The following is a 15,835-nucleotide window of genomic DNA, read 5'->3' as shown; positions in this document are numbered from 1 at the left end:
TAAAGGTTTTAATTAAAGCAAAATGTGGTTCAACAAAATACTGACAAAAGAGGGTGATCCTTTTTCCAACTCAGCGATTCTGTGTTTGAATTAAAAAAAAATTTTTTTGACATGTTGGTGTTATACCTTTCACTTGGATGTTATAAGTTGCACTGAATAAATACAGCTGGATAAAGCAAAAAATGTATCAGTCTTCATTTCAGGCTGCAAAGCAACAACATGTGATTATTTTAAAGGGGGGTGATTCTTTTTATACCCACTGTATACACGTCTTACATCCATGTACTGTATATAGCATAGTTATCTTAGAACCATGCACCAAGAGTGTCTCTGTTCAAGGCATTTCTTTTTAAGCTACTTCAAGAACCCAGAGGTACGTTCCAGATGATACCATGCATGTAGCTAGCGTTGCAACCCAGAGGTTAAAAAAGCTCTGTTTCCTTGGGGCTGGTAATGCAGGTATAGATGAGGGAGTGGATATCTGCGGTGGCAGTGATGGGAAGGCCTGAAGTTTTTAATGCAGTCTTAACCTCAAATAAAAGATATCCAAGGTTTCTGTGAATGTTTCTGTGTTCAAGGTATCATCGCCCCACACAATGTGTGTTCCCATATTCAGACATAGCAGTAGAGAATACTTTCCTAGATAAAATCAAGAAACGACCAATCCCTGAAGTGGTTAAGGAAGATTCAGAAGAGAAATGTGGTTCAGGCAGGGAATAGTGACATTGGCTATTTGAGGTCCTTCAGAGGGCACACTGGAAGACTGCCCGTCACTGTTAGCGGTTCGCAAGCTGGCCAGGACTTCAGGACCGCTACCCTTGTGCTTGTAATCTGCCATCATATGGTGCAGTGTGAGAGACTGCCTACAAGGGTACTCAAAAAATTGCTGCTAGAGCAGGAAGGCTTAATGCTATTTTGACCAGCTCACTGTAAGGCAGGAAGAAGTCCAGATAATGTCCAGAGGATCGTAGATTTAATGTAGATGCAGGGGAGATGGTGGGAAGGTAAAAAGTACAACCATCATGGAGGGGACTCCCATAAGAACAGAAGGGCTCAGAGCTCCTTTCTGCCACCAGCCATGTGATTGAAGGTGATGCAGCCAGAACAGAGTGGATTACCCCTTAGGGGAAGCCAGGAATGTCTGCACCAACAAGTTCCCTATATGCAAAGGCCCAAAAAAAGGGGGGGGGGGAAACACGTCTTAACTATGGGGTTTTACTACCTCCCAAACTGCAAGTGTAAATGAACCCTTACTGTTCTAAGCTCCCTATAAGGCTGCTTGTACACTGATGTACTGCAGTTTACCTGCACCACATCTGTGATTTTCCTAGTTTAGTTGCACTTTGCCGTAGACTTCTATTATATCCTGCAGGTGTGGTACACTTTCTGAAAGCACAACAAATCTCCTGGAGCCCAGTGCATTGTTTCACACTGACCTGAAGTTCTCTTCTTTCCTGCTGCTGGCACCAATCTGGAGACCGCTAGCTGGGATAAGAGGTGGAGGGCAGTTGCTATCATTCCACATTGAACAGGAGCCAGCATTACAGAGGAGGCATCGGCTTATTTGGCTTTTGCTCTCTACTGTAGCTTCAGCTTTACAAGTATTACCTCTGCATTGCATTGACCCTCTGCGGGTCAGCAAGCCCAGATCGTGGTCTATCAGTCACCTGGCCACGATCTTCTGGACGCTGACCCCCACTGTAAACCCTCATGGGATCAGAGACTTTACTGTTTTTATTTATGTTGGCACTTATTGATATAATCTTCTAATGCAGTCCATAACATTTAAAAGTGAAAAAGTCCAGAATCCGCTGCACTTCTTCCACTTTATTAGTACTTTCATAAAAAATATCACATTAAGTGTCGGGAACAGAGGAAAGTTAAAACATTTCGCGCTTAGAACTAGTGCTTACTCATAACCTCACATACACAACAGAATACACAACAATTATATACTCCATATGATTATGGGACCGCTCTCACCTGGTAGCCAAACTCCTCCCCACTATGGGAAACACAAAGTTCCTCAATTGACCAGGTGACATAACACCCGTTACCCTTATATCACATGATCATATTGTGTAACATCAGCTTATTCAGAAAACAACAATTTGTTCAAATAACAAGAATCCAAAATAAAAAACAAAACATCAGAGGAAAAACCCTCCATGCATCCATATAAGGTACAGTGTATATTAAAAAGACCAACTGGATAACCCGGTCAGTTTACTGTGGACCCTCAAACCAAGATAAGTCCAAATGGATGCATGGACTGTATTCTGATGAGTAAACACTCATTTTATAGTCCTTTAAAACATACCACATAGGTATAAAAATAATAATTAAAAACAATGTCGGAACCTCCACACTCTCATAATGTATCCACAAAACAAGCAAACTTTTTTCATATGCTATGTGAGTTGGAATATATATTATTGTATATACTACAAATGGAAGACCTCCCCCACCAGATGGATAATATTACACAACTCGAATCCTAGAGTTAAGATGGTATTCCCTAATCAGATCTATACCATATGTATTCATGCGTGAGAAAACGCTGTCAAGATGGTACTACCCGCCATAATCACAGATCAATTTTGAGTGGCATTTGACTCATTTCTATGAGTAATTATATATCTTCATATTAAAGATACTCCGTGAGCTTGCCATCTATTTGGCTGTTTTCATATCACTATATGTGATATGTGATTATGGCGGGTAGTACCATCTTGACTGTGTTTTCTCACGCATGAATACATAGCTGAATATATTTGAGGTATATCTGAAGCAATCTAAGTTTGTAGAAGCTTGGTATGGAAAAATGTTATATTCTTACTGAAATTGGGGTTGCCCTTCTTAATGTATATATCCTAATCATTATGGTATAGATCTGATTCGGGAATACCATCTTCACTCTAGGATCTAGGTAGTACAGTGCCGGACATACAATACTGATATGATATTAAAAGAAAGTATTTTCACATCAGTTTCAAAGTACAGGCAGTCCCTGAGTTACAAACGATTCCTACTTAAGAATGGAGGCGTGACATCACCTTGATCCTGGAAACCACCAGATGGCAATCTCTCTTCTCACCAGATGCTGCCACCTACTGTCCGGCGGACCTGTCAGCAATTCTACATCACTGCATGGCCAGTTAACCCTTCCCTATGGTATCCAAAACTTAAAAATTATTTTGAGGCAGGAATTACACTTAAAAAAAATGTACCTGTTTCAACTTACATACAAATTCAACTTAAGAACAAACCTACAGAACCTATCTTGTTCGTAACCCGGGGACTGCCTGTAATTGTATTTTAATTTTGCATAATATAGAGCAAAATGTATACCCACTAGTACAGTTTACATTACCTGTAGGTATAAGGCAGTCTTTCCAGTCAAAATACCCAGCATAAATACCAGGCTCCAGGGACCCAACAATAGGATCTGCTTTAATCTCGATAAAGGTTTCAAATAATCGTTGGTCCAGCTCCCTGAGAGACTCTGTACTGGCCTTGAAATTAAAAGTAATAGTTTATGTTATTTTTTTATAATTTGACACCAATGTTATACCATGTTTCTACTGTACTATTATAAATCAGGTTTAGCTAATCACGTCATCAATATATATCATGTCCTGCGAGCTACAAAAATACTTTTTTGAATATACAAAAAGATACTTTAAAACATTTAAAACCTCTGACTGAGGCTGACTTGCCATAAACAATATATTCCATATGTACCTAAAATTAACCCACATATAACAGTGTATTGCGTATAACTCAGCTCCACAACCCCTTTGTGTTTATAGAATTCCATTATATACAGTAATTATAATTAGACATTATAAATAGATAAAAATTATGTATTGGAATATGTATTGTATAGGATTTTCAGTTTTCAGAAAGTCTTTAAGCTGTTATTCTGGATTCAAACAGCCAAAGATAAAAGAAATCAGTGAGCTGCCACTGATTTCCAAGAAACACTGCAAGCATGGTATAGTTTGAAACACAACTCATCTGATCTTAAAGTGGAACTTTTGTCAGAAAATTAAGTCTTGCTAGATCACTTCAGGCTGGCTCCTTTTGCAAGTATTGCCATTTACAACATTAAAATAAGTACCTATACTGTTTTAAATTCAGTAATCCATTGTCTTACCCTGCTCTGACCATATAGTTCTCTGCCCTGCACCCTATGATTACGTGCATAGCACAAAACGCGTCAGGGGGCTACAGCAACTGGACGTCTAGCCACTGCTGGTGGCCATCCTGAGTACTATATGGTCAGTTTTCTTTAGTACATTTTTACTACTGTATTGCACCTATTTTTATGGAATAAAGTTCCCTACAGTGTCACACTATGTGGTCTCCCTTATTGGCCTCTCTTCACGAGGGCCATTCGCAGAGTCTGCTTTAAAGGTGACCATAGATGGTGACACGCTTCAAGGACCCCTGAACACCCCATGCAGATGTGACCAGAAGGTGTATAGGATCCTGACCTGACCTGGGAAGCAGTTGACCCGATTAATACCTGATGAGACAGGCTTTATCTCAAATGCGTATTTTTACGCACTTCTGGTGAGTGCGCAATTTACTTATTTTGGGATTTATCATCTACCACCTTGGATCAGTTTTCCACGCATGCTTATTGGGATCATACAGGATCCTCATGTGGGCAATTATACTTGGGACATTTACGCACTGACTTCACCGTATGGTGGCATCTCATTTCCTCACTATAACTATATGTATTTTATGATATTAAGTTTTATGTTGCATATTTTGTTTTAGCGCTGCACCTTTATATTGTTTTGAAATGTTGCTACGATTCTGCCTGTGATTTCAAAATGCTCTGCTACAATGCCAAATCACGGAACAGCGTGCTCAGGTGCCACTGATTTTAATGGCACATGAAAACGCGGCGTGGTTCTGCCGCGACTGTTGCACAATAAAATTGCACTGCAACAAATTGCATTGTGCGATACGCAACTCCCAAAGGAAGTTCCTGAATTTCTTTTGGGCAACACACATCGCACGGTTTGGTTTGCCGCAATTTATTGCATGACAACAGCAGCAGAACTGCACCACGTTTTCAGGTGCCATTATAATGAATGACACATGAGAACTCGGTTCTGCGAGTTGTCATTTAAGCAGAGCATTTTGAAATTGTGAGGAGAAACACAGCGATTCTGCCAGTGATTCAAAATGCCCTAGTGTGAATGGGGCCTTCGCTAACAAATAAGTCCACATCTAAAAGGCTGTTTAATCTAAACTTTACTAGAATTTTACCAGTTAAGCATTAAATGTGCGTTCTGAAAATAAATTTAGACAAAAATGTAAACAGCGCACATTTCTGGAAAAAATAATATAACCTCGGTCACAGGATTCTGATTTGTCATCAAAAATACATCTTATCAGAAAGTCAAAAATTAAAGGTATACGTAATCACGCCCACTCTGACATTTTATTCTCTGAAACTAAAGAGAGAAAAAAAATCCCACTCTAGGCTTAAGAGGGAGAGAGAAGGTGGCCAAGATTTAATCGATTTTATACTTTTTCTTAAGATTAGGATCTTAAAATTGAGGCACTGACACTGAAGACTAGATGTTACATAGAAATCTGATAGCAGGAAGTATTCTGAGTGTTGAATAACTACTTCACTGTACTTTTTAAAGAATATTTGCAGTGATACCAACCACAAAGCATGCCGCATACTGCAAAGCTCTATGTAGTATCATAGTGCAAATGCATATATTTGCTAACCATAAAAAATACATATATACAGTGGGGCAAAAAAGTATTTAGTCAGCCACCAATTGTGCAAGTTCTCCCACTTAAAAAGATGAGAGAGGTCTGTAATTGGCATCATAGGTAGACCTCAACTATGAGAGACAAAATGAGAAAAAAAAATCCAGACAATCACATTGGCTGATTTGGAAAGAATTTATTTGCAAATTATGGTGGAAAATAAGTATTTGGTCAATATCAAAAGTTCATCTCAATACTTTGTTATATATCCTTTGTTGGCAATGACAGAGGTCAAACGTTTCCTGTAAGTCTTCACAAGGTTGGCACACACTGTTTCTGGTATGTTGGCTCATTCCTCCACGCAGATCTCCTCTAGAGCAGTGATGTTTTGGGGCTATCGCTGGGCAACACAGACTTTCAACTCCCTCCAAAGGTTTTCTATGGGGATGAGATCTGGAGACTGGCTAGGCCACTCCAGGACCTTGAAATGCTTCTTACGAAGCCACTCCATCTTCAATGCCCTCGCTAATGGAAGGTTTGCACTCAAAATCTCACAATACATGGCCCCATTCATTCTGTCCTGTACATGGATCAGTCACCCTGGTCCCTTTGCGGAGAAACAGCCCCAAAGCATGATGTTGCCATCCCCATGCTTCACAGTAGGTATGGTGTTCTTTGGATGCAACTCAGCATTCTCTCTCCTCCAAACACGACGAGTTGTGTTTCTACCAAACAGTTCTATTTTGGTTTCATCTGACCATATGACATTCTCCCAATCCTCTTCTGGATCATCCAAATGTGGACATGTGTCTTTTATACTGATAACAAGTTCAAACAGGTGCCATTGATACAGGTAATGAGTGCAGGACAGAGGAGCCTCTTAAAGAAGAAGGTACAGGTCTGTGAGAGCCAGAAATCTTGCTTGTTTGTAGGTGACCAAATACTTATTTTCCACCATAATTTGCAAATAAATTCTTTCCAAATCAGCCAATGTGATTCTCTGGATTTTTTTTCTCATTTTGTCTCTCATAGTTGAGGTCTACCTATGATGCCAATTACAGGCCTCTCTCATCTTTTTAAGTGGGAGAACTTGCACAATTGGTGGCTGACTAAATACTTTTTTGCCCCACTGTATTATATTTTGTACAATGATATATGAAAAATGTGTGGTGTAAAATCTAACAAAACTTTACTACAGCTAAATACATGAATGCAATACATACAGACATTTGGAAAATTAAGTGCATCTCATGGAAATTGTTGAAATTTTTAAACATGAACAAACTTTAAATCTTCTTTCAGTTAGAGCTTATAGATAAAGGGGACATGCTTGAATTAAAACAGAAAATTTGCTTTTTCAATAATTTGTTAAAAAATATCAATAATCGAAATTGTGTACTGTAGAAAAACTAAGTACACTCTTGGTCTCAGAAGCTCATATTGCCCTTCTTGTAGGTGTTTTGTATACAGTGACTTGAAAAAGTATTCATATCAATTGACATTTTTCACATTTTGTCATGTTACAACCAAAAACGTAAATGTATTTTATTGGGTTTTTAAGTGATAGACCAACACAAAGTGGCACATAATTGTGAAGTGGAAGGAAAATGATAAATGGTTTTCAAATTTTTTTACAAATAAATAAGTGAAAAGTATGGCGTGCATTTGTATTCAGCCCCCTTTTCTCCGATACCCCTAACTAAAATTTAGTGGAACCAATTGCCTTCAGACATCACCTAATTAGTAAATACTGTCCACCTGTGTGTAATTTAATCTCAGTATAAATATAGCTGTTCTTTTAAGCCCTCAGATGTTTGGTAGAGAACATTAGTGAACAAACAGCATCATGAAAGCCAAGGAACACACCAGACAGGTCGGGGATAATGTTGTGGAGAAGTTTAAAACAGGCTTAGATTATAAAAAAATATCCCAAGCTTTGAACATCTCACGGAGCACTGTTCAATCCATCAACCAAAAATGGAAACAGTATGGCACAACTGCAAACCTACTAAGACATGATCGTCCACCTAAACTGACAGGCCAGACAAGGAGAGCATGAATCAGAGAAGCAGCCAAGAGGTCCATGGTAACTCTGGAGGAGCTGCAGAGATTCACAGCTCAAGTGGGAGAATCTGTCCACAGGATAACTATTCGTTGTGCACTCCACAAATATGGCTTTTATGGAGGAGTGGCAAGAAGAAAGGCATTGTTGAAAGAAAGCCATAAGAAATCCTGTTTGCAATTTGTGAGAAGCCATGTGGGGGACACAGCAAACATGTGGAAGAAGGTGCTCTAGTCAGATGAGACTAAAATTGAACTTTTTGGCCTAAAAGCAAAACACTGCACATCACCCTGAATACACCATCCCCACCGTGAAACATGGTGTTGGCTGCATCATGTTGTGGGGATGCTTTTCTTCAGCAGCGACAGGTAAGCTGGTCAGAGTTGATGGGAGGATAGAAGGAGCCAAATTCAGGGCAATCTTAGAAGAAAACCTGTTAGAGTCTGCAAAAAACTTGAGACTGGGGTGGAGGTTCACCTTCCAGCAGGACAACAACCCTAAACATACAGCCAGAGCTACAATGGAATGGTTTAGATCAAGGCATATTCATGTGTTAGAATGGCTCAGTCAAAGTCCAGACCTAAATCCAATTGAGAATCTCTGGCAAGTCTTGAAAATTGCTGTTCACAGACACTCTCCATCCAATCTGACAGAGCTTGAGCTATTTTGCAAAGAAAAAATGGCAAACATTTCCGAGAAGGCCGTGGAAGGCAACGGGGGAGGGGGGGGGGCATCATATCCCGTTGCTTGTAAAAGCAATCCTGCAGCTAATTAGCAACTAGGATTGCTTTTACATGAAAGCCGATCGCCGGCTGAAAAAAAACGATACCAGGATGATGCCTGCAGCTGTAGGCATCATCCTGGTATAACCATTCAATGTCCAGTGATGTACCAGTATGTCGCTGGTCCTTGTTGGGTATATATGCTATGTTCTTTTTATTGGTATGCAGCCTGTGGACTGAATGAAAAAAAGAGAAGAAATCTCTACAAGAAAAAGTGTGTGGTATGCCCACCATTAGAATATACCACCCTGCATCCACCCACTTCTAATGGTGGGCACACATTAGGTCACACTTTGCCACATGCGCCAGTTCCAAGATTGTACAAATGTCTAAATAGTGGCACGCTTGAATAAAAATTGTCCACGTATAAGTGGTACCCCATATGGAAAAAGGATGACACAAAGTCCCAAACTATCTTGTCACTGCTCCCCATGTAGTCTGGGCATCCAGGGGGCTCCACGTGACTATCTATTCCCACGTAAATCCGAAACATATATATATAGCCTGTTGTCCTCTCACAGGTCTTCTACATCTTGACCCCATATCTGGCACGCTTGCTGGGGAGAAATTGTTTGAATGCAAGGAGGCCAGAAAAATGAATGAGGGACTCATCAACGCAGATGTTTTGCTGGAGAGTATAGACATCTGCAAATTTTTAGTTAAGGGGATTTGCGAGGGGCTGAATTTTGTGGAGCCAATCAAATTCAGGGTCACCCCGAGGATGACAGAGTGTATTGTCGTTGAAATGCATAAAACACATTATACTCTCATCTATGCCTGTCCATGGCAGCAGAGAACACGGTATATGATGAATCGGGTCTGTGGACCAATACAACCGTAATTCATTTCTTTTAGCAATGCCCATGTTGAGGGTCAGGCCCAAAAACAATGGAAATTCGGAAACCGTAATGAGTTTCCATGCGACTGGTCTGGCAAGGTTTGAATTTGGGTTGGCGGCGATAAATTGTTGTGCATATAAATTGCTTTGATCCTCAATCAGTGAAAAACAGCTCCAAAAATCAAGGAGGTATGTGAAAGACCAAGTTGTACTAGACCGCCAAGATGTCCGGGATCAGCACATGTGGCGTCTGACGTCATCAAAATGCGACGCGTCTCTGAGCATGTGCAGGACGAGATGAGTCCAGGTGCGCTCTTTCATCAGGCAGTAGGATGTACTAGGCCGCTGGTGCTCGACAGTTCACCAAAAGGTATCAAGTGACAGTGACCTACTGACACTGCACTTGCTTGGGGAGAAGGGGGAGGGTAAGCGTAGGGGCTAAACGCAGGTGCTGGCAGGTGCCGGGGCTGATCCCGCTAACGCTGCGTTTTTGAGGACGCTATAATAATGTGAACGCTGGTATAGTGCTGATCTGATCAAAGATATTGATTCGTTCAGACACTATACTAACAATGGAGGTTTATTTTGTATGAGTGTCCTCCTGGCAATCAAGGGGTTAAATGTGATGCCTGGTGTACTGACGGGCAATCTGACGCTATCTGGGAGGGGCATGAAAACCACAGGAGTGAAAATCATGTGTATATATATTTATGTGACTTATGGCGGGACTGCGGCGGACATTTTGAAACTGGGGGGGGAACTGACTTGGAGTCACTGACATCCCCAGTGACACCAATACAGTGATCAGTGCAAAAAAAAAAAACACTGACACTGTACTAATGGCACTGGGGAGGAAGGGGTTAACTTTTTGTAGGTAATGAAAGGGTTAACTATGTGAGGGGAGTGTTTTACTAGGGGGCAGGGGTGTGTGCTTTACAGGAACATGTGGATCCCGAGAGATAAACTCCGCTCTCAGGATCAGCGTGTTTGGAGCTGACAGGGAGCAGAGCTGCAGTGTAAACACTGCAGCTGTGCTCTGTGTCACTGTTTTCCGGCAATCGCCAGGACCCGGCGGGTAATGACTGGCCGGGACCCGGTGATTGACACTCGCTGCCGCGATCGGCGGGACGGGTAGGGCGGGCACGCGCCTCGCGTGCGCACCCCCTACCTGTTTTGCAAAATAAAGTTTTAAACGCGATTTTGCCCAGCGGTGCCGACCTGTCACCGTTTTTCTACAGTGGCTGGCTGGCAAGTGGGGTTAAGCATGCAGTGCAGTATAGCAACAAGTGGCCTGGTCATGAAGGGGGTAAAACCTTCCAGAGTTCAAGTGGTTAAATCCCTGGTCAGGCTCAAAGGTATCCACCATTTTTTTATGAGGGTCTAACACTTCTTTCACACTTCTTTATCTGTAGAACCTTCTTTATATTCTACTGGTCATCTGCTTTCAGAAAAAATCTGGGTGGGGGGGGGGTCTTTTACAAACTCTGAAAGCAGTAGGAGAAACGTTAAAACCTCAACATTTTTTGAAAAATGTGGTTATTTACAGTTTTGCGTACCTTTGATTTTCACCATTTCGCAAAAAGGTGCAATTTAACATTTACAAATATTTGTTATTCATTAACCCAATACAGATTAAGCTTTTGTTTTGTAGGAATTTAGCAGGACTTTTGTAAAATGTGCTGTATTTGTATCTGCTAATAATGAAGTGTATTTTTATCATAAATATTGTTTTGATAAATATTTGAACAAATATCACGGGGCTGTAAAAATTAATAGCACCTTCTTTTTATTCTACTGGTCATGTGCTTTCAGAAAATATATGGTTTGGGGGTATTTTACAAACTCTGAAAGCTGTAAGGGAAAAATAAAAAAGCAATGTAAAAATTGCAAAAATGGTCTGGCCACCTCAGTTTAAAAGTGCAGGGCCTGGCAGACAAAAGTTTAAAGCAGATTTAGCCACATTTGAACACAGTTAACCATTTCTAGTGTTTCTAATTGGATCCTGGATGTACAGAATACTTATTTCTTTAAATGTAGCTAAAATGACCACACCTAAATATGAGCTATAGGGGCGTTTGGCAAGCATTGGTAAAACAGTCAAGTGTGATCGAGCCCTTGGAGAGCTCTATTGATCTTGACATGATGACACCACACACACCAATAGCAGAGTAAACAGACCAAAGAGAATGAATAGCCTATGTCAATTTTAGCTGTTATTTGTTCAAGTATTTCACATTTATCAGTAGGCACTGTTTTAGTGAAGATCTCTTTATGTTTTCCTGTTAAAAATGGTGAAATGTCCATGCGATGTATTCACTTTTTCACAGAACTGTATATGAGAACTCCTTTATACTTGCCAAAATGATACATACTTCATTTGTTCCTTAGATTTACACAGGCCTAATCAACACCACAGCCAACTTCCAGACCTGACTTTTTTTTGCATTTAAAAATAATAAATGGACATATTTTTGCAGAAACAAATTGCATTTATTATCTTTCCCCAAAGAGCCTGCAATCAGTGAATCATGGGTAGAATGTCAGTTCTTGCAGCCAAGTCCTACAGCTTTCTGCCCGTATCTGTGTATGGGCTGTCAGTTTGAAAGCTGGAGGGCTTGTGAATGAACTGTGATGGAGCTAATCAGCGTCCTCGCAATTCACTGAAAACTGCAAACTGTCTGCTGTGGTGGCAGAAAACTTGTAGTTTTCTCCTTTACAGATTGAGGTGAATGGAGGATGCGGTTTTGGGAGCAGAGTCCTGCACAGCCAAGCCTATTTTAATATGTGAGAACTAGAGAGGAAACCCTGCATACTGTCACAGGGAGGGTTGGAGAGGACTTGGACCATGTTACATCCTAAATACAGGTGTAACATGCTCCAAAGGTGAACTTCTACTTTAAAGGATAAGTTCACCTTTCATAACATGTTCCATGTTACACCCCGATTCCCACTTTGACAGCTAGCGGGGGATCTCCTCCCCCCTCGCTAGCTGTCAGGTTTAAAAAAAAAAAATGTGGCTGTGTGTGGCTCCACCCACACGGATACGTCACTCATTCACAGTCTTTTGTGAATGAGAGACTACAAGTCCCAACAGCATTAGTGGCTGTCGGCTTGTAGTCCTCAATGAACTACCATGGTGCTGTGAAGCGCCGTGGTAGTTCATTCATTCTTCCTATCAGTATATGTGCTTGCTCGTACATCCCGTACGGCAAGCAGATATACTGACAGATCTGCAGGAGACCTGCATGGCACCAGCGATGCTTACAGGCTCCTGCAGGCAAAAATAATAAATGCACATTTTTTACCCTCAAAAAAATGTGCAATAATGTTTTTTTTCTTAAAGGTGAACTTATCCTTTAAGTAATGAAAAAAAGATTGCATCCCTCTCTTCATACTGTATGTGACTGAACATCATAGTAAAAGCAGCATATGAGCTTGCCTCTGTCACTCTGCTCTCCTCTGTTGTCAGCATGTTACTGCATGACCACTGTAGTAAGATTGATTGTGCTGCTTCTCCCCTAATTAAACTAAGCTCTGCTGTAAAATGAGACTGATACCAAGGAAAATTCAGTTACTTACACTACTTGCTTTTAAAAATAAATTTAAGCTGTACCCTGAAACTAAAGTTTTTTTTCATTTTCAATCCATTCAAAATGAAAAATGTTTGGTTTAGTTCTACTTTAGTGCTTTTTTTTATAATGAGAACACACTGTACCTGCAAAAATCGGTGATATATTTTATCTGTCTGGAGTTCAGCTTTAACACTTTCACTGCCACCAACGTATGCCATCTGTTTGCAGCAGCACTCCTTTGTGAATGGACTCTTTTACTGCATCTTTTACTTAGTAAGCTGTGACATTGGGTTTGTTAACTTTTGTTTGTGCATGTTTCTTGTAGTGACGAAAACAAGGTTTGCATCCAATGAGATATCTCATGTCCACAGCAGAAGAAATTCATGAAATGGATGTCCACTCAGATTTATATTACCATATTATTATGAAGGGACTGTTGTACCCAAACCACAGGTAGCACAATGATACAGTAGAGTGAGAAACTACAGGTTAAGATACAAAACGAAGGAGCAGGGTTTACCACAAACAGCAGCTGATAACTCCTATTAGGAGGTGCAGAATTGTAATTTGTTACAAATCAAAACTGTTCTTACCAGCATCTAGCTAACAAACAAAAAGAGGAAATGAATAAGATGTATACCTGAGTTATCTTCTCTATTCCTTGGAAGGCATGCTTCTCAAAATGTTCAGCAATGTTCAGCAGTGTATGTCTTCCCAGGTACCGGCAATTGCTCAGGACAATTAAAAGTCGTTTCTCCTAAGAAAAGAAACAGATGACATGCAATTACAATGTTTTTATGTATTGAATGATGATTCAATAAAATGTGCATGGACCATATGTTTATAAATAAAGATGATCTTGGAGTCCTCTGAACTCATTTCTAACGTGAACTCCCAATTTCCACGTTTTTGTACTCTAATGAGCTGTGGGCCAGGTTGCAGCACGCTGTAGTACAAAAATGTAGGTGTTCAGAGTTTGGGTCAGTGAGGAGTTAGTAGGAAGCCCAAGCTCATCTACATCTTTAAATGCTATTTAAAATGAACTCATACTCATAGTAGACCTATAATAGATACTACATTAAATAATATAACATCTAAACCACTGACCTAGATAAAAATATTATAAGGTACGATAAATAGGAAATAATGACTAAACCTTTAAAACAGAAATGTATTGCATTTTCATATGTGTGTTTAAATTGTAGTTAAGCAAAGTTACCGTATTTTTCGCTCCATAAGACACACTTTTTTCCCCCAAAAAAAGTGGGGAAAATGTCAGTGCATCTTATGGAGCGAATATGGAGCGGCTGGTCCGGTATTCCCACCGCTGCCACCCTGTCAGAATACCGGGCCGGCCGGCTCTGCAGCAGAACCTTACCTGTTCCTCGGTCCAGCGCTGTGCAGTCTTCCCGCGCCGGCATCTTTAGTGTGGGCTCCCGGCCCAGTGCGCATGCGCAAGAAGCACTGCGCTTTGTGAATGGTACGACGTCTTCTGGGACACATGACAGGTCCCAGAAGATGCCGGACCAATCACAAAGTGCAGCGCTTCTCGCGCATGTGCACTGGGCACCCGGCTGTCAGTCATCTCCTGTAGTACGTCTGCAGTCTCTGGTCATCTCCTGTACTATGTCTGCAGTCTCTGGTCATCTCCTGTTTTATGTCCGCAGTCTCTGGCCATCTCCTGTACTATATACACAGTCTCTGGTCATCTCCTGTACTATGTCTGCAGTCTCTGGTCATCTCCTGTACTATATACACAATCTCTGGTCATCTCCTTGTCATGGAAATTTTGTATTACAGGTTGAACTTTAAATATGTCATATATTAGTGTTATTCATATGTCTCTCGTGTGGTTTAATTAAAGCTCTGAAGGCTGCAATTAGGCCATGCGCATTTACAATGTATATATTACAGTACTCAGCTCGGTAATGGATGAGATGGCAGATCTGCGCTTATAGACCGGCGTGTATATGCGAATGCCGCCGGCGGTAGGCCGCGGGCCTGTATTCACATATCAGCAGCATAGTACCACATGGACTTCGTATGGCCAGGCGCCAGGCAGTGCGAACTCCGCGTGTAGGCTCATGTATATCTTACAAGCCACTACCGACCTGAACTGTATCTGGATGGATGTGTTTTAATAAAGATCGTATCGGGCCCATTCAGATACAGACTGGCACTGTTTAATCTAAAGGAGACTTGTACAGAGAACGTACATACTACTAGGCTGATAGCATGTAAGGGATGGGAAGTTCACTCTCCACAGAGAGCCCACCAGGGGGAGGGGAGGACTGGTTCAACTGGCTTCCAGTATAGATAAGAGGAAAGGCTACGCTCCAATCAGGATGTACATTTTGTGTACAGACACTCCCCATACATTGTTCTGTGGGAGGGGATTGACCTGACTCTCATGTGGGGGGGGGCGTGTGTGTGCTTGTAATAAAACAGGAGGCTGGGGTTGGAGCCAGTCTCAGAGTGAATTCCAACTGCAACCTGAGAGTGTCGTGTGATCATTCCTGGGTAACGGGAGCTCCATTTTCCCCACATCTCAACAGAGATAAACCAGTTGGAGGCGCAGGAATCATGGAGTTTAGCTGCAGTCGCCGTAAGCAAAGTTCACACAGCTTTATGGGGGATTACTGCGAATTTCCAAGACATCCTGTACAGTGTCTGCTGTCTCTGGTCATCTCCTGTACTGTGTCCGCTGTCTCTGGTCATCTCCTGTACTGTGTCCGCAGTCTCTGGTCATCTCATGTACTATATACACAGTCTCTGGTCATCTCCTGTACTGTCGGCAGTCTCTGGTCATCTCCTGTACTATGTCCGCAGTCTC

General features: G+C 41.3%; 1 protein-coding gene across 3 annotated transcripts in view; it reads right to left on the bottom strand.

Annotated features, from left to right (window-relative positions):
- EXOC2 (exocyst complex component 2) overlaps positions 1–15,835 on the bottom strand; it is a 262,822-nt gene that overhangs the window by 45,037 nt on the left and 201,950 nt on the right. For all 3 annotated transcript variants that reach the window (XM_089686128.1, XM_089686129.1, XM_089686130.1), the window contains 2 exons: positions 13,643–13,759; positions 3,374–3,515 (listed from right to left, as the gene is read on the bottom strand). In XM_089686128.1, the coding sequence (XP_089542254.1) occupies positions 3,374–3,515; positions 13,643–13,759 (259 nt within the window). The remainder of the gene's footprint in view (positions 1–3,373; positions 3,516–13,642; positions 13,760–15,835) is intronic.

Source organism: Staurois parvus, unplaced genomic scaffold, assembly GCF_062004578.1.
Source record: "Staurois parvus isolate SC_StPar_1 unplaced genomic scaffold, SC_StPar_1.0 ptg000391l, whole genome shotgun sequence".
NCBI lineage: Eukaryota > Metazoa > Chordata > Amphibia > Anura > Ranidae > Staurois > Staurois parvus.
The sequence above is the reverse complement of the archived record's forward strand: the minus strand, read 5'-3'. Positions and strand labels throughout refer to the sequence as shown.